The following is a 27382-nucleotide window of genomic DNA, read 5'->3' as shown; positions in this document are numbered from 1 at the left end:
ATGCAAGAAAGCTTTATTCCCCTACTGAGTATGTCTAATTTTTGCAAATCATAATCTGCTCATGCTGAATTCATGCATTACTTTTCTAGGTGGGAGAAAGGGTAGTGAGGGGTTGGTAACAACATTTAATTATAGCTTTCACATGATCTGAAGGATTGTTCTGCATAATTGGGAAGCCGTGTCGCCTGTCTGACCTTCTCTCTTTCTTCACTCACTAAATTTAAACAATGCCTGACTCGTTAAGGCACAGATCTTGTTTATTTGAGTATATTAAACATTCCTCTGTGTGTTGACAGTCCATTGAGTGTCTCCTCATATTTCTAAAAAATACTTTTTGTGTCCTACTTGTTAGGGACAGATGCTATACTTAGTTTATAGTGGCACTATTTATGCTTTTCTGGTCTGTCTGTCCAGAATGGCTGGGTCAGGACCCCATAACACAACTGCCCACAAATTTGCCTAAGATTTAACATTTGCAGAGCAGCTCCATCTATGGTGGTAAATTCTGTTATCACTCAGAGAGCATTAAGCAGATCTAGGCTTACCAAGCTGGAAATGTAGGCAGTCTTTGTTGTCTCTTCTCCATTCTTGTAAAGCCCGTCATAATGACTTGTTTTCCTTGAGGGACGTGTACTCCAAACTGTCCGTAAATGTATTAAATTTACCTATTTGAATACATTCAGAAATTTAGATAATATGGAACGCAAGCATGAAGGGGGTTTGTTTTGTTTCTGTTCAGTACATTAGGAGGTGTGCTTTTTGCTTTTTTTTTTTTTTTTTTTTTTTTTTTAGAATAGCCAATTTGTTTTTGAAGACAGGACCATCTCCAAATTTCATTAATTTTGCATTCTATAAATGAAAGCCACCTGTTATGCTGTAACATGCTAATTATGGTAGAGGACAATAATGAAGAAGAACAGTATTTGAAATATGTGGGGGTTTTGCTAAGAATTTTCCTGCCCACATCTGTAGTGCTTATTTTTATATGTGTATGTGTATACATGCTTGTATCGTGCATAGTGCATAGTTAATAATAGCGTTTGGTGGTATTAAAAAATACTTCAGATTCAAAGTAAGGCTTTTTATTCCTTCTCATTGACTTTTTTTTTTTTTTTTTTTTTTAAGTTGCAGAAGAAAGGCTACTTTAAAAATGTTAGCTTGAACTAAACCCTGAATTTGTGGTCTTCTAGTGGATGGGGTTCTCCTGCTGCTTTGGTGGGTGTCATGGCTCAAGTTTCACTGTTAGAAGTCATCAGAAAAATAAGTGACTTAAAAACGTGAATTAAAGCTAGAATAACTCATCTGCTCTGATTTCCCTGAAATCTTAGGCTTTGTTTGATCTTTCTTCTCCCCCCCCCCCCCCTTGAGGCCTACAGAAAATGGTTACAGGCAGGTACATAAAAACATTTTGTCTAAATTTCGTCTAAATTTCTGTATTGGAATTTTCAGTGAAAATAACTTACTTTCCCTGTGATTTATATAGTCGCGACTCAGATCCTGTCCAGATGATTTTAGGGCAACATAGGTTTTGTTCAGCTTTGGTTTCATTACCCACTCAGGGCATCTTGATGACTGTGATTTGGCAAGGACAATCACCCCTAGGGTTGTAGCCACCGTTCTCAGAGGCCCCTGTGCCGTTAAGCACCATGAGCTGTTGATCCAGAGTGACTACATGTTTTTTAGGTTCCTTCATCCTCTTTTGAGAGAAAAGGAATACAGAGCCATGGCCAGTACCAGGGGTCTCATATCATTCAATTTGGAAGCAATCAATAGGTATTGAGTGAGATGCTGCCTACGTTCAGAGCTATGTGCCAGGTGGTGTTAAATTAAAAAATGCCAGTGATCTGGGCCCAGCCCTCTCCTTGCTTTCGTTCCCTCTTCAGTGTGGTTCATCGTTATTGGTAATAGCTGCCTCCTGGTCTTTTTTTTTGTTGTTGTTTTTTTGTTTTTTTTTTTTTATTCATAGATTTACTGGAGTCTATAATCTGGAGCCACTAATTGCTCTGTGTAGAAGCAACTTTTAGCTATTCCCTCTTGGTTCTTCAGAATCTAACTCTTCTTGGATGGATACTGAGAAAGAACTTCCCTAGTAAAAACAAAACAAAAAAAATTCATTTGATAGTTTTGGAGGCCATGTTTTTTGAGCCAAGTAGAGTGACAACCTCAGATGAAGGATTTATTTATTTACTTACTTTCTTGGTTTCTTCTTTGAGGAGTGGCAGTCGGGGAGAGCATTTGAATCCTCAAGGCTTAGAGTGTCCAGGATATTTTATTGGAACAGATTAGTAGTAAACATCAAAGATAGTTTTTCCATATCTTAGGGAGTTGGAGACCCCTCCCCTCTTTAGCATCTTTTAAAATTATATTTAATAACTCAAAGCTGTAATGAATTCGGTAACCATTTAATAAAAACCTGTTTATTTAGAATCACTATAGATTGGGGCACCTGGCTGGCTTAGAAGAGCATAGGATTCGATCTTAGTGACGTGAGTTCTAGCACCACATTGGAAATGGACATTACTGGGATTCCTGGGTGGCTCAGTGTCTTAGCGCCTGCCTTTGGTCCAGGGCGTGATCCTGGAGACCCGGGATCGAGTCCCATATCAGGCTCCCGGCATGGAGCCTGCTTCTCTCTCTGCCTGTGTCTCTGCCTCTCTCTGTGTATGTGTTTCATGAATGAATAAATAAATAAAATCTAAAAAAGAAAAAGAAAAGAAATAGACATTACTAAAATTAATTAATCAACATTTAAAAAACACATATTTGTGTCTAGAAAGACCTGTTTCGTGAGTTTATAATCTTCTCTAGCTGTACAGGTGGATGAGCAGTGGTAACTCCAGCCCCCCAAGGGGAGAGCTGGACCTGTCCACTCTTCTGCTGTTACACTGTCCTCCCCACATCCGAAGTGTATGGTCACTCTGCCTACATAGTGCTTGGGATTAGCAGCACTTGTAGGTAAATCTTGTATCATTATCTGGAAATGACAGCTTTCCTGTTGTGTCTCAGAAAAGCCAGAGACAAGTACAGAACAGCCCTCTTAGGACATATAAACCTCGCTCTTAAGGACCCACATATGGGGTGAACGACCACTGTCTTATCCAACCAGCATGAACTTTTCTTCATCCTGAGCATTCTTTCAGATATAAATTTGCTAACAGCTTGTTTGCATTGTCATCTGTGCCCAGATTGTCTTTAGGGTATATGTGGGACAATTAGGGAAGCCATGCCCGTTCTCAGTTGGATTCTTAATCACCAACATTTCTTTGTAATTAATGATTACCATAGAGAAAGCGAATGCTTGAGAACCAGGCTGGCACTCCAGCCCTTCCTGAAAGAGCTTTTGGCTTCCGTGACAGCTCTACCTTCTTTGCCTCACACTCTGACAGCAGCACAGGGAGTGAGCTACATCGTCTTCACAGCGCTCAGTATGCAGGGAACCACAACAAGATACTATTTCTTTCCAGATTTCAACCCAAGAGATGACTTTTAAGTTTTCAGTGCTAATTCATGCAGTTGTAAAGATTTTTCACATTGGAGATGTCCAAGCTGGGTTTTTGGCTTTTTTGTGGTTTTCGTTCAAACACATGTTCCTTGTACCCATCCAGTGAAAGAGATGGGTTGCCTGCCCTTGCTCTAGCCCCACGAGGCCTGCTGTTTGACTGGGCCTCTTGAATTCCATGAAATGGAGCGCAGACAGCATGTGTCATAAAGGCTGCTTGGGAAGGGTGAAGAGCAAAATTAGTGTCTGTGGGTGGGCATGTGTTCTCATCACATCGCCAAAGAACTGCAATGTGCAAAATCTGGCAGGAACTTGTTCCAGAGAAAAATAAAACAGCCCCTTTTTTCCTGCTTTGAGAAATATTAAAAACATCGCTAACCCTCATGTTAAAGAAATAGAACTGTTAGAAAGTCTGTGATTTTGTGTGTCTGTGTTTTAATAATCTTAGAAACAGGTTAGTAAAAAGGACTAATATGAAATATTTTTTAGGGATTGTGTCACTTATATTGTAAACATGATAAGACTTCTATTCGAATATAATTGGTTAAGGATGAGGGGAATTTGTTAGAGCTAACAATTAGGGGAAGGTCTGTTATATTTAACTTTCCTCTGTTCTTTGATGTGATTTTATAAGAAAAGCCATTTTTATCTCTGTAAAACCAATTACAAAGGAAATGTTTGTGTTTTTCATATATGTGATCCGCCTTGTATCCGAAAGAACAAAGCGTAGGCCACACTTACATTTATATTTGAAGCATAAGATCTTCCATTTATAGTTACTTTGTGAAGGTCTTACAAATTTGTTCATTGTTCCTTATAGTGTAAAAGAATGTTTCTAGCTTAAAGGGTGCTCATGATGTATAATAGTTTGCACAATGGACATATGCTGACTTGATAATCAGGAGGGAGTTTTGTGGGTGGTTGTTGGTTTGGTTTTGTTTTAAAGATTTTTTTTTTAATAAATTTTTATTTATTTATGATAGTCACACAGAGAGAGGGAGAGAGAGAGAGAGAGAGGCAGAGACACAGGCAGAGGGAGAAGCAGGCTCCATGCACCGGGAGCCCGACGTGGGATTCGATCCAGGGTCTCCCAGGATCGCGCCCTGGGCCAAAGGCAGGCACCAAACCACTGCGCCACCCAGGGATCCCCCATGTTTTAAAGAGTCTATTTTTCAGCAATCTCTACACCCGACATGGGGCTCAAACTTACAACCCCGACATTGAAAGTCACATGCTCTACTGACTAAGACAGCCAGGTGCCCTTGTTTTTTTTTTTTTTTTTTTTCTTTTTTTTAAGTGGCAGTGTTTACTTCTTAAAGACTACAAAAACATTTCTTAGCCTAAACCCCAAATTCCTGCATTTGGGGTCCTTCTTGAGTATATGTATTTCACATGTCCCCTTCTTGTTTCTTAGATTGGTTATCTTTTTTTTTCTTTAATAATAGGCAAATAAATAAATTAAATAGACCACCTTAGCAATTTTTGAGTACGTAGTACTTTCATCATATGCACATTGGTGTACAAATAATCTCTAGAACTTTTTCATCTTCCAGAACTGAAACTATACCCAGTAAACAACTCCCCATTTCTCCCTTGTCCTAGACCTTCACAATCACCATTCTACTTCCTGTTTCTATGAGTTTGACTACTTTAGAAAGTGGAATCATGCGGTGTTTGTAATTTGGAGACTGGCTTATTTCACTTAGTATAATGTCAGGGTTCTACCATGTTGTAGCAAATGACAGGATTTCTCTCTCTCTCTCTCTCTTTTTTTTCATATGAAAAATGTTCTGTGTATGCATTCTACATTTTCTCTATCCAGTCATCCCTTGAAAGACATTTAGGTTGTTTTTGCCTTTTGGCTGTTGAGAGTAATGCTGCAGTGAGCATAGATGTGAAATTAATTGCCTTTTGAGATAGGAATTGACTTTCAATAAATGTTAGTTAATCCTCTGTATGCAAACACACCAGAAAAAGTGTCATTTTATCATATCACCTTATGTTTATCCAGCCTTTTCAGTTTACACCAGAGTTTCCATATGCCAGGTTACTCACTGTGGGAAATTGCTGGGTAGGTAGCAATTCTCGATCTGGGAGAGTGTATCCACAGTGACTTCGAGGATCGTGACTTTCCTCGAGGTGAGCTTAGGCCTGGGAGGTGGCGGAAGCACACTGGTGAATGAAATGAGCTGTGGGTAGTTCCTCTTGAATGACATTAAGACAGGAGCCCTTTTCTTCTTTCTTCCAATATTAAATGGCAGCCAACAGTGACAGCATGACTTTAAGGTAGTGTAATTACATCTCCTTGGCTGTACAGCCTGCCACTGTCCGTAAAGCGCTGTGGGTGGTTGGCCATGGCCACTCAGTTGCCTTGCCTCAAGCAGTGGTCTTTAGCCACCACTGAATGCCTGGTTGGGCTCCCTGAAGCAAACATGGTGGTGATGGTCAAGAAAGCCCGGTCAGGTAAGCAGCTTCGCCTTCTAAGGTCTCCATTTCAAGACTCACTCAAGATCATGGGTCTTGAAATAAAACCGCTTCCAGTCCTTCCCCAGGCTGGTAGACTTTGTTGTGTGAGGGTAGCTCTAGAGTTCCTTGGAAGTTCTTTTTGAACTGAAACTAGCATACTCTCCCATAAATGAAATAATATTTTAAGAATATGGTGTTCACCGGTGAGCAAGCTTGGTAGCTAGTTGGCCTACACTTTTCTCTTATTGCCTTGTTCTCTTATGGCAGGAGAGTAACTTCCTAGAAGCACATGTTCCTGAGTGGATGGCTGTTTTGCAATAGCTCGGAAGGAAATTGCCCTCGTAAGGTCAAATCCTGTCTCTGTTGTGGTGAAGAACTAGTCAAGAATCCGCTGCCGGGCGATTAGCCTGTGAGCCCGATGCTTGTTTTGTCCTTCTTTATTGTTGACCAACAGTCACCGGCACCACAGGACAGAACAGTTTCCTCAGGGACACCGAATTTGGAATTCCTAAACTGTAGCAGTCATACCATGTACCATTGTTACATTTGCATTTAAGCCAGTCATCCCAAGTTAGGTTAACTAAAGTGCTTTCCTTTGGTTTATCTGCTGTTGAGGTGAAAAGATTTCTCAGTCTTCCTAGCACGTGATCATCAAGTTGGCCTTTTTTAGGGCTGGTCAAGATCCAGGGGTCCTAGATGAAGCCTAAATCAGAAGTTGAGAGGGGCATCTGGGTGGCCCAGTGGTTGAGCATCTGCCTTTGGCTCAGATTGTGATCCCAGGGTCCTGGGATTGAGTCCTCATGGGGAGCCTGCTCCCTCTGCCTGTGTCTCTGTCTCTTTCTCTGTGTCTCTCATGAATAAATAAATAAATAAAATCTTTAAAAAAAGTTTAGGGATTCCTCCTTGCTTACCCCTTTTCTCCCACCCCCCACCCCCATCGGATAGGAACACGCTTAGTGAGAGCTGAATAGAACTGGCTGTTCCACAGAAGGTGGGCAACAAGGCTTCTGTCAAGGAAACTTTTTTTTTTTTATGATTTTATTTATTTATTCATGAGAGAAACAGAGAGAGAGAGAGGCAGAAACACAGGCAGAGGGAGAAGCAGGCTCCACACAGGGAGCCCGATGTGGGACCCGATCCCGGATCTTAGGATCACGCCCTGAGCCAAAGGCAGACGCTCAACTGCTGAGCCACCCAGGCATCCCTGTCAAGGAGACTCTTAGCAGTCAAAACCATTTGGGAATATAACTGTGATTCATGTATTTTAGGGTTTGGTTAGGCTTTTAGACTGGATTGGGAATCCCGATGCTCACCATTTAATGTGTTTTTTTTTTCCTGTGGGAAAAATATAGTCCAGTTTACAAGAAAATTTTTAGACCAGAACTCATTGGTGACGTTGAGGGAGCCTGGACCAAACCAGCACCGAGTTGCTTTATCAAAGGTCTATATAGTAAATGTCTCTCCACATTGACTAGTTAGGCAGTTCTCCATTACCTTTTCTTAACATTTTTTTCCTTTCTCTCTGAAGGTAATGAAGATTTGGTACTGGAGCATCAGTCTTGAGTCAGTTGAGTAAAGCGCACAGGATGAACTATTTGGGAGAAAGGGAGCAGCACATCCCTTTTCTCCTCTTTGCCTGCATTTGGTTCATAAATATGTCTTGGGGATTTTCTTCCACGTGGCTAAAGAGCATCTCCCATTTGTGGATGGGTAAACCCAGCTAGATGGCTACATTGTGTCTGTTTTTTTTAAAGATCTTATGAAACTTGTTAAAACTCCATTTTCATTTTTTTTTTTTTTTTAAGAAATACTTCAATAGTTGTGTTTGCTCCTGAGAACCTTATAATTGCCCAGTGCTACTTGTACCGAGAGAGCATATCTGTTAGTTTGGTGTGGTTTCAGGTCTCTGTAGTTTCAAGGGTTTTATTTTCTCCCCCAAATCAAAGTATGTTTTTGGGGGAACACCTGGGTGGCTCAGTGGTTGAGTATCTGCCTTAGGCTCAGGGTGTGATCCTGGGATCTGGGATGGAGTCCCACATTGGGCTCCCTGCGTGGAGCCTGCTTCTCCTTCTGCCTCTGTCTCTGCCTCTCTCTCTCTCTCTCTCTGTGTCTCTCATGAATAAATAAATAAATAAAATCTTTAAAAAAAAAAAAAAAGCGTTTTCGGTAGCATTTTGCTCCTGCAAGTTTTCTGATCTGCTTTTGTAGAGTATTTGGGTGACTTAGGTTTGCTAAGCCCTCTGGCACAGCTGAAGGACTTTCAACCCCCCCCCCCTTTTACACAAAGTTTAAAGGGGTGGCCAAAATTGAAAGGACCTCAAAGGTCATTGGACCCTGTCCCTCATTTTGCATATGAAGAAACTGAGGTTCACTCTCAGATTGTAGAGTCTGGGTATCCCACCCAAGAGGGAGAAGGAGTTGTGCAGTAGAGGTTGTGTCTGCTGACTGATCTGAATGAAGATGGTGCCTCTACTGCTGGAAGGGTTGAGGAGGACCTCCCAGCCTCTCCCCCAGCTCGTCATTTCATTCACGTGGCAGTGTCATTAGTGATGCCTCCTCATTTCTCCATATGATTCCTTTGACAGTCAGTTTCCTGTACAAGAAACTGGAAGAGACCGGGACAGCCCGGTGGCTCAGCGGTTAAAGCGCCTGTCTTCGGCCCAGGGTGTGATCCTGGAGACCCAGATTGAGTCCCACATCAGGCTCCCTGCATGCAGCCTGCTTCTCCCTCTGCCCGTGTCTCTGTCTCTGTCTCTCTTTCTCTCTCTCTCTCTCTTTGTATCTATCATGAATAAATAAATAAAATCTTTAAAAACAACAAAAAAGAAACTGGAAGAGACCAACGAGAAGATTTTATACCCGCTAGATCGCCTAGGTTAGATACGGGAAACCTGTGTCACCACATAGGAACCTTTGAAAAAAAAAAAAAATGATGTGGGCTGTTTACCAAGATTAGATCTTAGTCATTTATCTGCCCCCAAGGCCAGTGACCTTGAACAACTCCCTTGTGTCTGGATTACAGTTTTTCTAAGCAAGGGGTCTGGAGTAGATGGTTTCTACAATTTTTTTCCCCCTAGCTTAAAAAAAATACATATCTGACTTGTTTGTGTAGCTCTTCATAGTCTTGATTGAAGACCTAAACTCCACCCTCAGGCCCACCTGTATCCCGGGCTCTACTGGGAAAGGAAGAGGTCCAGAATTCTTCGGGGAGAACAGATGCCTTGCATGTGCTTTGTTTCTTTGTGTTAAGCTTTTCGTCTCTGTTGAAGGAGGTGGCGGAAGCTTAGAAGAAAGGGAAAGAATGAATTGGTAATTCTTGCCATCTGAAAGGGCATCTAGGTCCAGTAGATCCTTCGGGAGCAGAGGCAGGGAGGCTCCTAAGAGCTAGTCAGCCTGTTGCTAGCTCAACATTCTGACTGACTTTCTTCTTTCTGGGCTACAGTATCACTTTTGTGTGAGAGCAGGTTTTATTAAGGACTAGCTCATAAAGGATATTGTAGATTTAGGAATTCGGTAATTAACATAGTTTGGTAATTTCCTGACCTTTTCACCGTGGTTTCCTTCAGGATGGGCAGTGAGGGGAGTAGCAAATGAGCAAAATGAGAAATGTGACCTGGACCACATGGAAAGTAGGCTGACTTTTTAGTACCATTATCAACATCTTCTAGGTTTAGTGTTGATCTCCATTTAGGATGATAGTACAGCAGTAGGGATGCCTGGGTGGCTCAGCAGTTGAGTGTCTCTGCCTTTGGCTTAGGTCGTGACCCCGGGGTCCTGGGATCAAGGCCCACATGGGGCTCCTCTCAGGGAGCCTGCTTCTCCCTCTGCCTCTGCCTCTGTCTCTGCCTCTGTGTCTCTCATCAATAAATAAATGAAATCTTAAAAAAAAAAATAGTGCAGCACCATAAATTTTCTTTTTATGAAAGTCTTCAGCTGTTGAGAAAGATAGAAAGAAGTGTACAGTCAACACTCAGTAGCTCCCGTGTCTGCAGCTAACATTTTGCTGTTACTGCTTTATCACCTGGGCATCTATGTGTCCACCCCTCTCTCCGTCCAAGATGCCGTGTTGTATATATATTTTTAAATGTATTTCAAAGTAGGTACAGATACTAGTCTGTTTCTCCCTAAACATTTCAGCATGTGGATCATTAGATACTCTCTTCCTTTGTTTTCTCTAATTCAATGAGAAAGAAAGCAAAGACATTCTGAGAAAGTCAGACTTGGAAGTTCAAGGGCTGCAATTTAAAGACCTGAATTGGAGATTATTAACTTTAAACAACTCCCTTTGCCATTTGTGTTTTGAAGTACCAGTGTTTCTATTACATATATACTTTAATGTGGTGAGAGTTAATTTTCCCTAGTAATCTGACATTTCCATTAGCTGGCCTTTGGGGGTTTAAATGTGGATCGTAAATACCATTTTTGGAAGGGTGTGTAAAACAGAGGGAAAGTCAAAGAAAATTATTGCTTTCGGAGTAAAAAGTAGGGGAAGAAGAAAGAGTTCTTCAGGGGTGGGTTATTTTGTTTGTTTTAAGTTAGTAATCCTTTGATCTTGATTAATTATGAACTCCACTGAACTCTGGGCTCAGCAAAGCAGCCGACAATAAAAGCAAAATCATAAACCTAGATTCAGACTTCGGCCTCTCTCCTCCCAGGCCTCCCTCACCCCCACTTCCTACTGTGTGATCACCCTGAAACTCGGCCCTTCAGGACAGAACTATTCCAGTCTGAGAAGTAGATTCATTATATTTCAGTTCGAATATACATATATTTTTAAAGTAGTTTACCCAGGTCCAAGTTGTCCTGCTCTGGTGAAATTTTTTTTTTTTAAGATTTTATTTATTTATTTAAGAGAGTGAGCACCTGCACAGAGGGAGAGGAAGAAGCAGGTTCCCTGCTGAACAGAGAGCCGATGCAGGACTGGATCCCAGCACCCTGGGATCGTGACCTAAGCCGAAGGCAGACACTCAGCCACTGAGCCACCTGGATGCCCCCTGCTCTGAGGATTTTTGATAAAAACTCCGAAATCTTCAGTATCTACTTTAACAACTTTAATAAGCTGTTATGATTTAAAAAAAAAAATCTTACCCTCACTTGCTAAAATGGTTTGCCTGAACCTAAAATTTCCCGTGTTAACATCGAGATGATCTGTGCATAATGCAGAGATAGAATTCACATTGAAATAAAACACACGCATATACATGTATATGTTTAATCTTGTTGCTTCAGTAACTAGCCTTAGCAGATATGATTCCTTTCCTAAGCGTGCGGGTTACAGGAGCAAGGAGCAGAGGCAGGCTGGCAACACGTCCACTTGGGTTTGGAAGTCTTGTTTGGTATATAGATTTGCCTTGAAAGCAAGAGTCTAAATGTGAGTTAGACCCCTTTTGTGCTAGTATAATTCTTACTTGTGACAGAGCAGAGAATCATTTGATGCTGAGCTTTACAAAAGAAAGCTTTTCCAGAAAATTTTTTGACTTTGTTGAATTCAGTGGAATTGTAATTTTTTTAAAAAATTAAAAATTGTATCATATTTACTTCTTTGTTGTCAGAGTTTAATATTTGGGAACCAGTGTTTTAAAACTCAGATCAGGGCAGCCCGGATGGCCCAGCGGTTTAGTGCAGCCTTCAGCCCCGGGCCTGATCTGGGGACCCGGGATCGAGTCCTGCATCAGGCTCCCTGCATGGAGCCTGCTTCTCCCTCTGCCTGTGTCTTTGCCTCTCTCGCTCTCTCTCGGCCTCTCCTGAATAAATAAAATCTTAAAAAAGTAAAATAGAACTCAGATCATTTAAACTCTTCCACAGCCTGCTATCAAGGTAATTAATTACCCACCATATAGATACTGGACAGATAAGAATATAGAGGTCCCATGTGGTTGGCCAGGACACCCACCTAGGATTTAAGGGCTCATGCTCAGGGATCTCCAGCTCCCTAATTCCCACCCCCCTCCCAGGGTGAGGAAATTAGGATTTCTGCTATTAGTAGGAATTAGAGCAAAGAGTCTTCAAATTTCAAGAAAAATGGTTAGCTTCTTCACTGATTGTGTATCCCCACACACACACACTCACAGTAAACTACCAAGCCTGTCCTTCCCCATCACTCCAGGCTTGACCTCAGCGGGGCCTTTCTTCTAACTGTATGCATTAGTTACCTCAAGAGGTACTTGCTCAGGAAAGTTATATTGACGCAGGGAGAGTTGCCAAAGAGCCATTAAAAAAAAAAAAATCTGTCTTTGATACAACTTCTGAAATTGCCTTTTCGCGTGCAAAGTTAAGATTTACTTCAGCAAACACTTCATTTGCCAGATTTAAAACTGCCCAGTGTTATGGTTTTAGGTTGTATATTAGCAGAACAGCCCTCATGCCTTATCTTTATTGTGCCCTAGTTGTAAGCAACTCCTCATCACGGATATTATATATTTAGTATTCTTGTGGCTGCTGAATTTAAGTGCTGGGTATATTTATTTTATTTTTTTTTTAAGATTTTATTTATTAGAGAGCACAAGCAGGGGGAGGGGTGGAGGGAGAAGTAGGCTCCCTTCTCAGCAGGGATGTGGGGATGTGGGGCTTAATCCCAGGACATCAGATCATGACCTGAGCCAAAGGCAGATGCCCAACCAACTGAGCCACCCAGGTGCCCCTAAGTGCCGGGTTTAAATGTTGGCAGGAAAAGTTTTGTTGTTTTTCAAAACTACAGCTCCATTCCTAAGACATTTGATATATTAAATCAAAAGATTTTTACAGAAGAAGAAGAAAAAAAAAAAACCCCAAGAACAGGATAAGTAGGATCCAGCCGAATCACTCTTTTCCTGTGGAGGATTCATACTTGTTCAAACTACAGGCGATGAAAGTTAGAGGTGAAATGAAAAATTTCATTTTGAGCTCAGTACAGTGGACTGAGTTTAATATAACTTTGTAAACCTTGCTGGGAAGGAAACTCAGAAAGGTGATTGCTGGCAGGCCCACGCACTGCTGTGGGCATCTCCACCTTCTGTTCACACACCACAAAGGTTGGCCCTTAGACTGGGGGCTCTTGGCTGAGGTCGGGGCGCAGAGGCTCTCCCTGGCCTCGGCCGGCTGTCCGGTTTTCCAGCCTGGTGGAACTGTCGGGTGTGCTCCCAGGGCAGTGCTCCCAGGCTGCAAGGATGTCAGAGGACCCCTCAGTGCCTCTGGTATTTCCTCAACTATTTCCTCAAAGGCCTTGTTAAGCCAGTGTAAAGCGTATGAGTCTAACGTCCAGTCTTGATCTTTGTCCTTTTTCTGTCTTTGTTTCATTTCCTTTCCTTGGCCATTACGGGTCACCAGACAGAGCAGCAAAGAAAGAGGGAACAGAGCGGTGGATGGCACGCTGCCTGGTACCCTCCACGTGGGCCAGCCCTGCAGAACGTCCATTCCTGAGAACATCTACAGGGCAGGTGCCTTGGCCCCGTGTGAGAGAGAATGTGCCAGAATGTCCAGTGCATGTGCTGCTTTGGCTCTTAAGGCCGGAAAGTGTAAAGTAGCACTTGAGATTAGAAAATGTGTCTATTTACAGTGTTGTAACTTAAAGGAAGATATTACAGAGGCACGGAGCAGGCTAAATTGGCACTCTGTTCAGGGTATGGGCATTTATTTTGAAGCCTAGATTCATTCACTGGCTTTGTCAACTAGGAGTTTGCGATCCTTTTTCTAAAGGAGTATTTTTGTATTCAGTGTCGATAGGAACGTAGAAATACCAGTGGCCGTATCTAATGAACTTGTGAGCTTTGGTTTTAAGATTACTAAAAGTAATAATCGTTCGTATTTCGAACACCCAGTCTTGCTGGCAGTGTCCTTCACAATAATGGAGAAAGCAACCCTTTCCATTATGTGCATTAGAAAATGGTGTGTGGGTGAGTGAGTCTATTTATACGCTTCAGTGTAGCTAGGTAGCATAAACAACAAAGATGCTGTGTTCATATGTGGCATTTGAGGATGGGAAGGGACGTGCCCCATACCTCCCCCTCCGAGGGGGGGACTTGGAGGGCTCTAGTGACTTTGCAGAACAGCAGACAAGACTAACGTGGGGATTCCGCAAACATTTTCTCATACCCTCGCTCACGGGTTCTGAGCCCAGCACACAGTAAAGGAGGAGAACCTGTTCACACCCCTCTGGGGCTCCCATGGGACCCCAGGCTTGGAGCCTGTGCTGGTTCCTGGATGAAGTCAGTGTAAGACAAGCACCCACTACTACCATGACCTTTTGGGTACCACATTTATATATTGGGGTTCCGTTCCTGGAAACTCATTACATTACCATTTTTAAGACACCTGCATTGGCCCTGCAGATAGAACATAGAACAGCTCTGTCGTAACACCCTCTGGGGGCTTTGCTCTCTGCAAGGGCGAGATGAGCTGTGGCGTCTCAGAGAAGCAGCAGTACAATGAAGATGTCCTGTCTCGGTAAATCTGGCCCTGGGGAGAGTGCTTTGACACCAGGCGTCCAAAATCATGGTGTTAGTACCTGTTCGAGTATGTGGGTCCTTTTCCCAGCAGACACGGGGGTAGGGCAGTCCCCAGCACGACTGTGTGGCTGATGTCACAGATGTTCAGTAACTGTAGGGAGGGCTTTTTCTTAAGCGATCTTAGCCTACTTTTCAGCTTCCCCATCTCCAATATCCTGCAAAGCAGTTTTCTTTATGAAGCAAATGTTGGACATTCAGAAAATTCCTTCTATGCTTCTAATGCCTGCTCATCGGTGTTTGAGAGGAGAGCTGATGGCTTTGCCAGAATTGGCTGCTGCCAAGATCTAGCATGTTTAGTGGGCTTTTCGTGCCACGGTTTTCTATAGTGGCCTAACTGTACAGACTCCACATTTTAGTAGACATTAGGTGGACAGAGCAAGTGTCCTACCTCTAGTGGCTGGTACAGAGCTGAAAACTGTGTTACCACCCTGCACAGAACTACATTATGGATAACTTCTTGCCTGTAATTTGAGAATGTATACATTTCTGAGACCAGAGCAGTCCACTTTTAAAAAATAAAGTAGTTGGTACTCACTGAAGTGTCACCCCTCCTGAAACCACCACCTGCTTAAATAGCATATGACCAATATCTGGCTTCTCGGTGCATTTGATTCCGCTGAAATAATTTGTTGATTCTAATTTTTTTTATTTTTTTATTTTTTTAATCTTTATTCATGAGAAACACACAGACAGACACAGGCAGAGGGAGAAGCAGGCTCCATGCAGGGAGCCAGATGTGGGGGACTTGATCCTGGGTCTCGAGGATCACGCCCTCAGCCAAAGGCAGATGCTCAATCGCTGAGCCACTCAGGCATCCCGATTCTAATTTTTTTTTAAATGACGAGGCCTGTATTTCCTATTTCTGCACACATAGAATACTTGATATACGCATATGATCAATAACATCGAAGACTCTGTAAAATCTATAGGCACGAGGATGAGAGGGGGCAGGGGACAGTGCGCCTGGCTCCCCTGGAGGACCTGTGTCGTATTTGGCTCAGCGGGCAGCCGCCGGGTGTGCAGGGGAAGGGGGCCTGAGAGCCAGGATCCCGGCTAATAACCCCCCCCCCCCCCCCCGCCCCGGGTCTGGTGGCGGCGAGCGGGAAGGAAGGGGGCAGGCATGCTGAGCAGAATGGGGAGAGAAAGGAGCCACCTCGGCAGATGAGCGCTGGCCCCGAGGCAGGGGCCCTGGGCACTTTGGGGGCCGAGTAAGGGGCCCAGGCTCCGTCCCTGGGGCCGAGCGGGGCAGGGGCAGGAGCACGGCACCGCCTCGCACATGGCAGGTGGAATTCTTTTCCTCTACAGGTGTGCCCGAAACGGAGCCTCAAACCAAGTGTCTAGAAATCCGACTTGCATTGACAACTGCAGGAGCTCCGTTTTGGGATTTTCTTGTGTTGTCAAGGGCCTGACAGTCTCCCTGCTACTCTGCTCTCTGCCAGCTGAAAAGGGCCAGCCGTCTGGAAACCCACTCCTTTGTGGCCAGGGGAGCTGGTCTTCAGAGGACCTGTTTTGTCCCCAAAGTCAGACGTTTAGCAAAAAATAATTATGATGGCTGCAACTTACTGAACTTCCCAGTGTCGAGCACTTGGCCTCTAGCACGCTTCTCACCCCCTGAGACATGCCAGCAGGTCTATCCTTTCTGGGGTTTTTGCAGATGAGGAAACCTGAAGCTCCACCAGAGGATTCTTCAGCTACGGAGGTCAGGGTGCCACTGAACCTGTCTGGCTCTGAATGGCATTTACAGACCGAGGTGCCTCATCACCAAGTCCTACGATTCCTTTGTTTGCTTTGTTTACTTCTATATTGTGGGCCAGGCAGGGCCTGCTTTGAATCTGGAAGAGAACTTAGAACATAAAAGCCAAAGACCCAGACCTTGCTGTATGCCCCCTTGGAATCCACACCTCCAAATAAAAAAAAAAAAAATCTAGTTTTGAAATTGTTTTGCCTCCCCATCCTGCCATAGGATGTCCCCACCCTCTGTTGCACACTGACAGATCATAGAACAAATCTTACTTTTACAGATAAGCCCATGTGTTTGGAATGCAAAGCTTTTTCCTCAAAGAAATGACCTTTAAACAGCAGGTCTCCAGTTCAAGTCATAAAAGCCACTTTTACTCACAATGCACTGAAAGAGTATGATACTGTTTGGGTGGTAGTAGTCAGGTCCCATATGTAGTGACACGGAGTCTTTGGGGCACTTGAGCTCCAGTTCAGACACTAGGCCTCCATTCATTTGGTATTTAGATCGACACGTGGAACTTCACCAGATCCTAATGACTTACACTGGTTTAAGCAGTTGCTGCTTGCAGAAGCATTTTTTTTTTAATTTTGTTATTTTTGACAATAATAGCATTTTAAAAATTTCTTCTGAAGCATACCAGCACCATTTTTTCCCTGTGCAAATTTAAAAAAAAAAAAAAAAAACTAATCTGCCCTTGCCCTTCCTGTCTCATCCTCCCCCAAACAAACCAACATCTGGCTTAAACATGTTGTTTAATTCTTTCCAGAAAGAGACAGAGGGAAGGTAGGAAGGGAGTTTTCGTCCCGTATACCTTTTTGGTAGTTGAGTTCACTGATGTTTCTGTTCTGGGTGGGGTGAAGTGCCTGAGTAACATAAATACAGCACAGATAGGAAGCAGTTGGCATGTGGCCATGCAGCTGGATTATCCAGACATCCTTCACAGCTTTTAGTGCAACACTTTATCCCCTGGCTTGTTTTAAATAGCCAGATGCCTCCCTTAATGCTGGCTGATGGGGTTGTTGCTGGAGAAGATGGGCTGGGGGGGCTCTGTTCCCCACCCCCCAGCACGCACACCCCATCACAGAGAGGTCTATGCTCTTGGGAAGGGACACAGGAGGAATTAGGGCCAGAGAGAATGTGGCAGGCTGCAAGCAAAGACCAGAATTAGCAGCTCCTGTAGTCTGGAGGCCAAGGGGTGGAGTATTTTTTTTTTTTTAATTTTTATTTATTTATGATAGTCACACACAGAGAGAGAGAGAGGCAGAGACACAGGCAGAGGGAGAAGCAGGCTCCATGCACCGGGAACCCGACGTGGGATTCGATTCCGGGTCTCCAGGATCGCGCCCTGGGCCAAAGGCAGGCGCCAAACCGCTGCGCCACCCAGGGATCCCTTTTTTTTTTTTTTTTTAATCTCCAATAAATGAATACTCTTTGGAAGTAAGTTCATGGCACCAACATAAGTAATGCCAACTTCCCTTTTTCCCTGTTTACTTTATCCCCTCAAAGGAAAGGAGACAGCAGACAGCTGCAACACAAAAAATGTAAAAAAAAAAAAAAAAAGTTTTAACAAGAGGTGTGTAGAGTTTCAGATATTCACCTTGGCCATTTCCTATCAGGATGAACCCATAGTACGTTCCCAGAAGATCTGAGAAAGCCGTGTGTTTCATCTTGGAGAGTTACAAATTCTGGGGACCTTTAGTTTTTCTAGAATGAATGGAGTATGGGTGGGAGGGGGAGGAATGTATTTTCAACTTTTCTGCATGTAACTAATCTAAATGAATGTTATCAAGAGATTAGGAATATGGGTTTGAATCATGAGACGAGCGGATTAATGAGAGACACCACCTGATTATTAAATTTACTTTTCTTGTTAATGAAATCTTTATCCTATCCCAACTAAGCTATTTTGGCTGATAAGCGAATGAGTATTGAATATTTTTTTTCTTGGGATCCCTGGGTGGCGCAGCGGTTTAGTGCCTGCCTTTGGCCCAGGGTGCGATCCTGGAGACCCGGGATCGAATCCCACGTTGGGCTCCCGATGCATGGAGCCTGCTTCTCCCTCTGCCTGTGTCTCTGCTTCTCTCTCTCTCTCTCTCTCTCTCTCTCTCTCTCTCTTTCTCTGTGTGACTATCATAAATAAATAAATTTTTTTTAAAAAATGCATGCTATGAATATTTTTTTCTTGGAGATTTTGCTAGCTACTAATAACTTTTTAATATTTAAATATGTAAATATTATATATCTAGCCCATTCATTCCACAGCCTACCACATATAAAACACATGCTGTGGGTTCTAGGAATGTAGCAGTGAACAAAAAGCGCAAAGGCTCTGCTCCATGAAGTTTACATTCTAGTTGGGAAAAGTGGGCAAATAGGGTGGATGTTGTTTTAGTAGCATGTAGAAAGATAAAGAAGGATGAGAAGATTTAAGAGATTGGAGGGTGTTACTGTATATAAAGCAGAGAATCTTCCCTGATGAATTAATCTTGGGCAGAGACCTGAATGAAATAAGGAAATGAGCTGAGTTAGTGGGGAGAGAAGGGTGTGTGTGGGGAAATAGCAAGTGCCAAGGCCCTGAGGTCATAGTGTGCTTAATATGGAGGACGAGGGCAATGGGACTGAGGTAGAAAGAACAAGGAAGAGAGTGATAAGTGCTTGAGTTTGATTTTTTTACTCGGAGTAATGTAGGAAGCTATTTGATGGTTTGTTTGAGGAAAGTATCATAATCTGACTCACCTTTCTATTTTCTTAGGACGTTGGGCACGTGTGGACATAGGAAGGCCAGGTAGGAGGCTGTTGAAATAGTCTGAAACATGATGGTAGCAGGGATTAGGGCAGTGTCGATGGGGGTAATAAAAAGTAGGTTCTGGCTGTATATCCAGGAGACAACCCAGTAGAATAAGAAGATATTGAGAATTAAGAGTTCAATCTGAAACATGTTGCTTGAGATGCCTGCCAGATGCCCTAGGCAGTTGATTTTACTGACCTGAAGCTCAGGGAAGAGGTCTGGGTGAAAATGTGAATTTGGGCACTATTAGGCCCTAGACGAATTTTAGGTAGGGTGGTTGGCCCTGGCTTGGGCTATGGATGGTTTAGCCATAGTTAAAGGAGAGAGTCAGAGAGTACTGGTGCAGAGTAATAGTGGGTACAGGTGCAAGGTCCCTTCTGACTTTGCCTATTTCCCCAGGGCAATTAAAGGAAGCTCATCCATCATCCGAGAGGGACAGGCTAGGTGGACCTATGAAATGATCTTCTTGGGGACAGATGAGGGAAATGTATCAGCATGCTGGGGGGCACTTACGAGCCCACTTGAGGTTAGTGACATTAAAACTAGACCTTTGTCTTAAAAAACAACAACAACAACAACAAAAGGACACCTGGGTGGCCCAGCAGTTGAACGTCTGTCTTCAGCTCCGGCGTGATCCCGGAGTTCTGGCCAGGATCGCTGCATGGAGCCTGCTTCTCCCTCTGCCTGTGTCTCTGCCTCTCTCTGTGTGTCTCTCAGGAATAAATAAATAAATCTTTTAAAGAAATAAAATAAAACTAAGACCTATGAACAAAGTCGTGTTCAACAGCCTGGGTGGGGCATGGAGTTAAGTAAGTAGATGGTAGAATTTCACCAGGGTTGGGGTCTCACCAAGCATTACAGTGAAGAAAGAGAGGGTGATGTGTTGTTTTTGTACAAAAGCGTGTTGTGATAGATTATGGAACATAAATTGAGCAGTGAATCGAGTGAGAACATGAAAGATATGGGGTCGGGGGACGTGGTCAGAGCGATAGATGGTTGGTCCCAGTGGGGTGAAGACTTGTAGGAATGTGGAGAGAGTGAGCTGCAAAGTTGGGAAGTGGTAGCTGGAGAGCAGGATGCTTGAGGTTGAGTTTAAGGAAGTGATGCAGAGACTGGTGATGACAAGGTCGCTGTGTGACCTGGGCTTGGGTTACATAGGTTGGGGGTAAGACAAGGGCGTTGAGGAAGAGTTCCAGAAACTAAGAAGCCAAAGAAAAATGTCCTCTGTATGAATAAGGAAATTACCAAGAATCACAGCAGGGATCATGGTGGAGAGATGGAGGGACAGTTTGTAAATGTCTTCCTGGAATGAGGGAAGGGATGTGGCCCAGAGGTCTGTGGAAGATTGAAAAGGAGGGTACTGGGGGCATGGTCAGACCTGTGAGTCTCAGAGGAACTGGAGAGCACGCCAGTAGCCCGGACTACCCCGCCCCACCTCGCCCCACCTCGCCCCACCTCTAGGCTTAGCGTGGAGGGATGCAGGAGAGAGACCGTGGCCCCAAGTCGTGGGCCCCAGGAGCTCAGCCCCAGAACACGCTTCCATTCAGGTTAAGAAAGTGGAAGGAACTTCTGTGAGGTACCCAGAGCAGTCAAAATCATAGAGACAGAAAGTAGAATGGTGATTGCAGAGCTGGGTGGGGTGGGGGGAGTACGGGGAGTTAGTGTTGAATGGGTTTGCAGTTTCAGCTTGGGAATATGAAAACCATCGTTCTGGAGACCATGGTGGCGACACTGCAGAGCAATGGCAGTGTACTTGGTGCCCCAGACTCGCACCATTAAAAGGTAAAATGTTATCTCATATGTATTTTACCTGTTTTAAAAATGAAAGGAATGATAAGGAGGTATCAGGGAGCACGGAGGCATGGTGGAGGGGAGTAGAGTCACAGGAAAAGTTGAGGCACAAGGGAGTCACGGGAAACCTGGGTGAGTGCGGGGTGAGCAGGGGTGTAGGGCGGTGGCCTCTGGTAGACTGGAGATGGCAGTGGCCGGGCGCTGGCTGGCGTGGGGGGTGGCCGAGGGTCTTCCCTCAGTCCCGAGGACAGAAGGCCTTCTGTGTTACTCTGCATCGTTATTTCCCCCAGAATCTGGCCCAGTGCCTGGCATATAGAAGATGTGAATATATGTTTGAATGAGTAAAAAAATGAATTCTGTCCAAAGAAAGAAAACAGCAAATGAGAATTTAAAGGGCCTTGCCGAGACACCCAAGCGCGTTTCCCCAAAAACGATGAAGAATGAAAAGAGCTAGAGTTGGTCTCTGGAGAAGAAAGAGGATTTTTGGCAAATGTGCAAAAGAACTTCTTGCGAAATTGAAGTTTAGACTGGAAAAAATAAAATCATAAACAGAAGGCAACACATGTGTAGAGGGTATTGGGACTGAAATGCTTTCCCACCTACATACATGATCGCATGGTGAATGTGCGATTCGGGAGGGAATTATCCTGTTCTTGTGCTAAATCAAAAGATTATTAGTTTTAAAAAAAATGTTAAGCCTAGGCCATTCATTGTAAACTAAGTTTTAAGGGTTGAAATGGTAATATCCTCTTAAGTTAATAGGTTTGTCTTTCCTAACTTACAGATAACAAATTACAGCAATGAGCTCATTTATTTTATTAATACAGCCCAGAAACTAGAGAATGTTATGCCTGCGTATGTCTTCAAAGACTCACAATTTTTTTTAAGAATTACTGGGTGTCTTTAAAAATGTATATTTGCCGTGTGTTTAGTTTAAGTGTTGGGTTTCCCCCCCTTACATTGAGAAGCTACCCTTTACCGTTGCTGCGAGGCATTGATTTTCTTTCGATGAGTCCAGAAACATGCTGGCTGGTGGTCCCCTTGCATTGTGAAACATGTCCTGCAGCTGCCAGACCATTGTCATGCCCCGTTCTTCTTGTTGTCGTTTTAGTGACAGCTATATTGTGCGTGTCAAGGCTGTGGTTATGACCAGAGATGACTCCAGCGGGGGATGGTTCCCACAGGAAGGAGGCGGGATCAGTCGCGTGGGGGTCTGTAAGGTCATGCACCCCGAAGGCAATGGACGAAGCGGCTTTCTCATCCATGGTGAACGACAGAAAGACAAACTGGTAATGGCAGACATGCAACGCATGGGTTTTTAAATCAGCAAACGACTGATTGCTTTATGTTTAATCATAGCCCTCTTCTCATAGGTTTGGTGGTGGTGGTTACAGTCATCCCCCCCCCCCCCCCCCGTGTCCCCACCCCCACCCCTTATTTCTCTGACTTCAAACTGTTGTGAAAGCTTCGGAAGTTAGAGCTCTGGAGCTGTTGTCAAATGCAAAACCCTGGCCTTCCTGCGGAGGCACTTTTTACCACACTCCAGACACCGCAGGTGCTTAGAAGTCGTGTATTTGGCTGTCTTTGTGCGTCTTTGATTAATTCCGCTGTCTTTCTGTCACTGTAACAAGATACTCAAAACAGAAGTGTGTTCTTTGTTTTGAATCACACTGTCGGGAGCTGTGAGGTCGGGTTTTTTTTTTTTTTTCTTCGTGTTTTTTTGTTTGTCTTGTTTGTTTTGTTTTTTTAAATGTAGGGTTTCTTCGTGGAGCATGCCATCAAGGCTTGGCTGGTAAAAGGTCAGGTGCGAAGGCTGAATGTCACCCGACATGTGGTTACTTGTCAGTACTGTTTATTGAAAAAATACTGTAGCTTTGGTTTCATACACTAATGAATAAAACATGTTTGGATAAAAGTAGTGGTATCACACATCTCTAATAATTCTACATGCTTATTAAATACGTACTTTGGAGAGTGATCGTTACTCTTTCACGAGTGGAGCATTGGTAGTTCATAACCTACAGTTCCACGAAAGAACTTGGGTGTCCAGGTTTAAGTTAGGAAGAAATCTATGATGCGAAGAAAAATTGAATGTCCGAGCCTATTTTTAATTGGTGGCCTTGAACCTGAACATTGCTCCTCTCTGTCCTGTTTGATCCTGGAGTCTATACTGAGAAGCCAACTGTTGCTTCACAACGTGCAGGATCGTATTGGATCTCACCAGGGAAAATAGCAAGATTCCACAGGAAACGTCCGTGTTACGTCTGAGACCCTTGACAGCGAGCGTGTTGTTGAGTTTTATGTGTTAAATGTACAAATGTAATCTTCTTTTGCAACCACTTCTTTCTGTTTAAAAAAGTTACCAAATAGATAAGACAGGACAATTTGTAAATGTTATATATAGATTAACAGAAATGCTATTTTCACACTTGATTCGTTTCCAGAAAGAAGATGAATGAAAGTTTAAAAGGGAGAACATAAGCTCATTTTAAGAAGGGTGTCCATTCAGGAAATTCCCTACCCATTAATCAAATAATCAAAATGTCCTTATTTGCAATATATTCTCAATAAAGGCAATATGACCACGCTACCAGTAAGAAAGTAAGATAACTACCATTTAGCTGACATCTGCCATGTGCTAAATACAACACTAGCCCTTTAGTTAGGTGACATCACCGTGTCCTTACAATAGCCTGGATAATTATAAGTGAAAAAAATTGAGATTCAGAAATTCCCCTTGTTCTTGGGGGACCCATCCTTCGGACCTGGAACCAGTATTTGATACCTGTCACTTTGACCCTAAAACTGAGCCAAAGTCACATGTGTACAACTGCCGTTAGTAGTTTCTCCCTGATGTGCTTATTTTTATTTTTACATAGCTCTGACTTGGAGCTTGCCAACAATTTTGTATCTCATTTGCTTTGCCTTAGCAAATTTTCTAGTTGCTGGTATCAGGTTGATGCAACATTGTTTATTTGATCATCTCCTTAGGGTTATTATCATTGTTACGGTGCTTTTCCTCCCTGGCACCCACCCACGCACCCACCCAGCATTACCTACCTGCATTCTCCACATTTACTATTTTCTTGGAATAATTTAGAGCGTCAAATTTGTATGGCTTTGGATACTTGTACAAAGAACTGCTACCAGCATGGATGAGAATTTCCTTTAACACATGGAGGGTCCTATATTTTAAGTCTTGACCAATTTGACAGAGTAAGAGTGGTATCATGTCATTGAGCACTAATGGTATTGATGTTTTTCTACTTGTTAAACAGCTATGAATTATCTGTCGTGTCCTTTGCTTATTTATCTGTTGGGGGCCTTATTTTTCTCCTTGCTATACATGCCCTCTCCTATAAGAAAGATACTCCTTTTCATCGGCCATATTTACTGCAAATACTCTTATAATTTGTTGCTTACTTTTTTGTTTTGGTGTTCCTTTTCAACAAAAATTTTAATAGGATTTTTTTCCACTTCTTCCCTTTTTATTTTTATTACTACTTTTGTGTTAGCAAATTATCGTGCCTGAGCAGCGAAGTCTTTTTAGATCTATTTTTTCTTGATAGTTTCACAATTTGTCAGAGAATATGTCAACGTAGCATGGCCTTTAGATTGTCTCATCCAGCCCCTTTGTTTTAGAAATATAATTATAAACTTGTATGTAACCACTGACTTGTACCTAATAATTGTAAACTTTTACTATTTTGGTCAAGGCCCTTTATGTAAAATAAAACCTCAGTTAAATTCCTGTAACATTCGGAAGGAGGAAGATACTTTTTATCTCCACCTTGCAGTGGGCAAACTCAAGGCTCCAAGAAGTGATCCATTTCCTTGGTCTTAAGCATGTGGTCATTAGCAGAGCCTACATTAGAAACCATTTCATTATAAGGCCAAAATCTGGGCCCTCACATTAACTCTACATGGTAATACGACAGTCCTGGTTGTGGACCAACTCCTATTATTTGTTGCTATGGTACAAGGATTGTGTGCCTCATCCCCCCATCCTCCCCACCCTGTCATGTTTCTCTGTCACTCCATTTCTCTTGCTGTGCCCTTTTATATTCTGTGACTCTACACTTCCAGACTTTTAGATGCCCTCACACTGAAATCACACACCCCCATATACCCAGTGCTTCTCCATCTCTCTACCCCTTACACTCTGGGAAATTCTGGACTCTTCTACTTGGTGGTACTTAACTCTGACACCCCCACCACCCCCGCCCTGTCCCACAACACACACACACACACACACACACCCTTTGGAGTTGTGGTGACTCCTTTGGCCTCCAAGCTGCCTATTAGAGGGCATGAACCCCACATGGGAGCCTCCAGATGGCATAGGTTGTTGAAGGACCCCCTCCCCCCACACACACAAAGTGGTGGAATGGTGAGGAGAGGGTGGAGATCATTTTTGGATGGATAGTATATCAGAGTTGGTAGTATTCCAACTAGGACCAGAAATGACTTTTTCTGATAGAAACAGCATTATCACTAGTTTTCCCAACGTAGTGCAGTTCTAGAATTTAGCACTTTGGTTCTTGTTGTTATTTGAATTATAAGTTGAAGCCTGCGAACAGAACTACCATTGTTTCGATGTGGACAGTCTGTGTTCCAGACATTCATTCAGAAATGGTTATATGGATAATTTTTTTTAAGCTGGGACAATTAAGTTTTCCTGAGAAATGATATATAAATGTAAAATTTCTGAGTTGAATTATTTTAGATAAAGTAGAGAAGTTTACTCCTTACATCCCATGAGAAACCACCCTGTGAAGATGAATCACAATCTAAAAGGTTGGTCATTCCACTCGTTGTACATGTGCAGGTCTGTGAGCATACGTGCACGTTGGGTGGGAGTTCCAGCTGGTAGAGCTCTTTGGGCGACAATTTGGCAGGATGTTCATTTTAAATGTATGTACTTTTTAACCTGCAATTTCATATTTAAACCCAATCCTAGAGTGTTAGACTTAGACACAAAGATTTAAGGAAAGCAAAGTTTCTCATTTTTTGGTCCCAGGATCCCTTTTTACTCTAAGAATGTATTGATGCCCCTAAAAGGCTTTCATTTTTTGAGGTATAGCTACTTATTTTTACCATATTAGAAATTAAAATCTAAATTTTAAAAATTACTTACAAGTCACTATATAACTATTTTCCAGAATAAAAACAATTGGAGAAAAAGAGTAGCATTGCTTTATATTTCTGCGAATCTCTTAATATCTGACTTAATAGGGAATTGCTGGATTCTGAGATCTACTCCTGCTTTCAAGCTGTTGCCGTTTGTTGTTTTGGTCAAAGTTTATGAGGAAGACCCAGCTTCACACAGATGAGTAGTTCAAAAAGGGAGAAAAATATTAATAGCCTTTTCAGGATATTAGATGTAGATGTACTTGGATACCACACCAAAACTCGGCTTGGAGTAAGTAGTTTCTGAGATGTGTGATCTGAATCCACATTGATGAACTTTTCATACTGTTACAGTAAAATCTACTGGTTTATCTTTCACTTTGAGTGGACCTTTTACCCATCCCTGATTTTGTAACATCATGTCATTTGAAAAATAATGGTTTACTGAGTGCCGCAGATCTTCCAGATGTTGATACATTTAACTCTATAGTATCAGAAAGTCAACATTTCTCAACATCACCACTAATATCATTAGAAAAGTTAAATGATGGGAAGCTGTCCAAAATTCTAATTTCACTGGAAAGTGCAGGTTTTAGTATCGGCAACAGATGCCTCCAGTTGTTTGCCTTGAAGTGACGGGCTCGCCGTGTTCCTTTTCAAGAAAGTATCTGCCAGATCCCGGGGCCGAGTCAACCGTAGTTCATCCGCCGGTGGTTCTTTCAAGGAAACCTGGTGATCCGTGAAGAAGGCCGTTAGTCCAGGTCACACCCGAAACAGTGGCACAAGGACCTTTCCTTGAGACAGTCTTTGTCCATATGCAGCAGGCGGGACAAGCTGTGAGAAATGCCCCGCCCTTCCGTCCCTGTCCCGCATCCTTGGAGCCCGGAGCCCTGCCGGCTTCCTCTCCAGCAGAGCAGCACCGCCCAGCGCACTGAAGGCAGAGGCAGAGGGGACAGTCCCATCATGTGCGCCTCCCGTTTCGCCTCACAGGCTAAAAGCCGAGTTCAAGGGTCCCGATTGAATACCTGCTAACTGCTTCGAGGACACGCCGACGTGAGCTGGCCTCACCCGGCCCGAGTGGCCGAGCCCAGCCCCGCGGTCGCCAGTTCGCTGCCCCCCCCACCCGCCCATGCAGGCGCTGCTGCCGCCCCAGCCCCACTCGCTGTGCCTTTCGCGTCCTCGCCAGCAATGCTCAGAGTGAAAAGGCCAAGAAAGAAAACAAAAAAGGTCTTACTCTGTGAAAATAATAGTTTTGCCATCCTGGACCCCGTGACGCGAGTCGGGGTAGGAGAGGACAGTCCTCCCAGGAGCGCACGGGACAGGACTGGGGACGTGGAGAGGATGTTCGCTCCAGCGCTGTCCCCGGAGTGACCGGCCAGAGCCCGAGCGCCCGTCAGGGTACGGAGAGCGGCCGGCGATCCTACGTGGCCTGCTGAGCTTCCCTGTGTCAGCTCCAAGGTTCGTCCTCCAGGAAGGTAACAGGC

General features: G+C 43.5%; 1 protein-coding gene across 4 annotated transcripts in view; it reads left to right on the top strand.

Moving 5' to 3' along the window:
- Positions 1 to 27382, top strand: part of SPRED2 (sprouty related EVH1 domain containing 2) — a 115258-nt gene that overhangs the window by 62349 nt on the left and 25527 nt on the right. For 3 of the 4 annotated variants that reach the window (XM_077915655.1, XM_077915656.1, XM_077915658.1), the window contains exon 2: positions 21880 to 22057. In XM_077915655.1, coding sequence (XP_077771781.1) covers positions 21880 to 22057 — 178 coding nt within the window. Of the gene's footprint in view, positions 1 to 18941; positions 18975 to 21879; positions 22058 to 27382 lie in introns of all 4 variants that reach the window. The other variant, XM_077915659.1, reaches the window with a different exon arrangement.

Source organism: Canis aureus, chromosome 11 (assembly GCF_053574225.1).
Source record: "Canis aureus isolate CA01 chromosome 11, VMU_Caureus_v.1.0, whole genome shotgun sequence".
Lineage (NCBI taxonomy): Eukaryota > Metazoa > Chordata > Mammalia > Carnivora > Canidae > Canis > Canis aureus.
The sequence above is the reverse complement of the archived record's forward strand: the minus strand, read 5'-3'. Positions and strand labels throughout refer to the sequence as shown.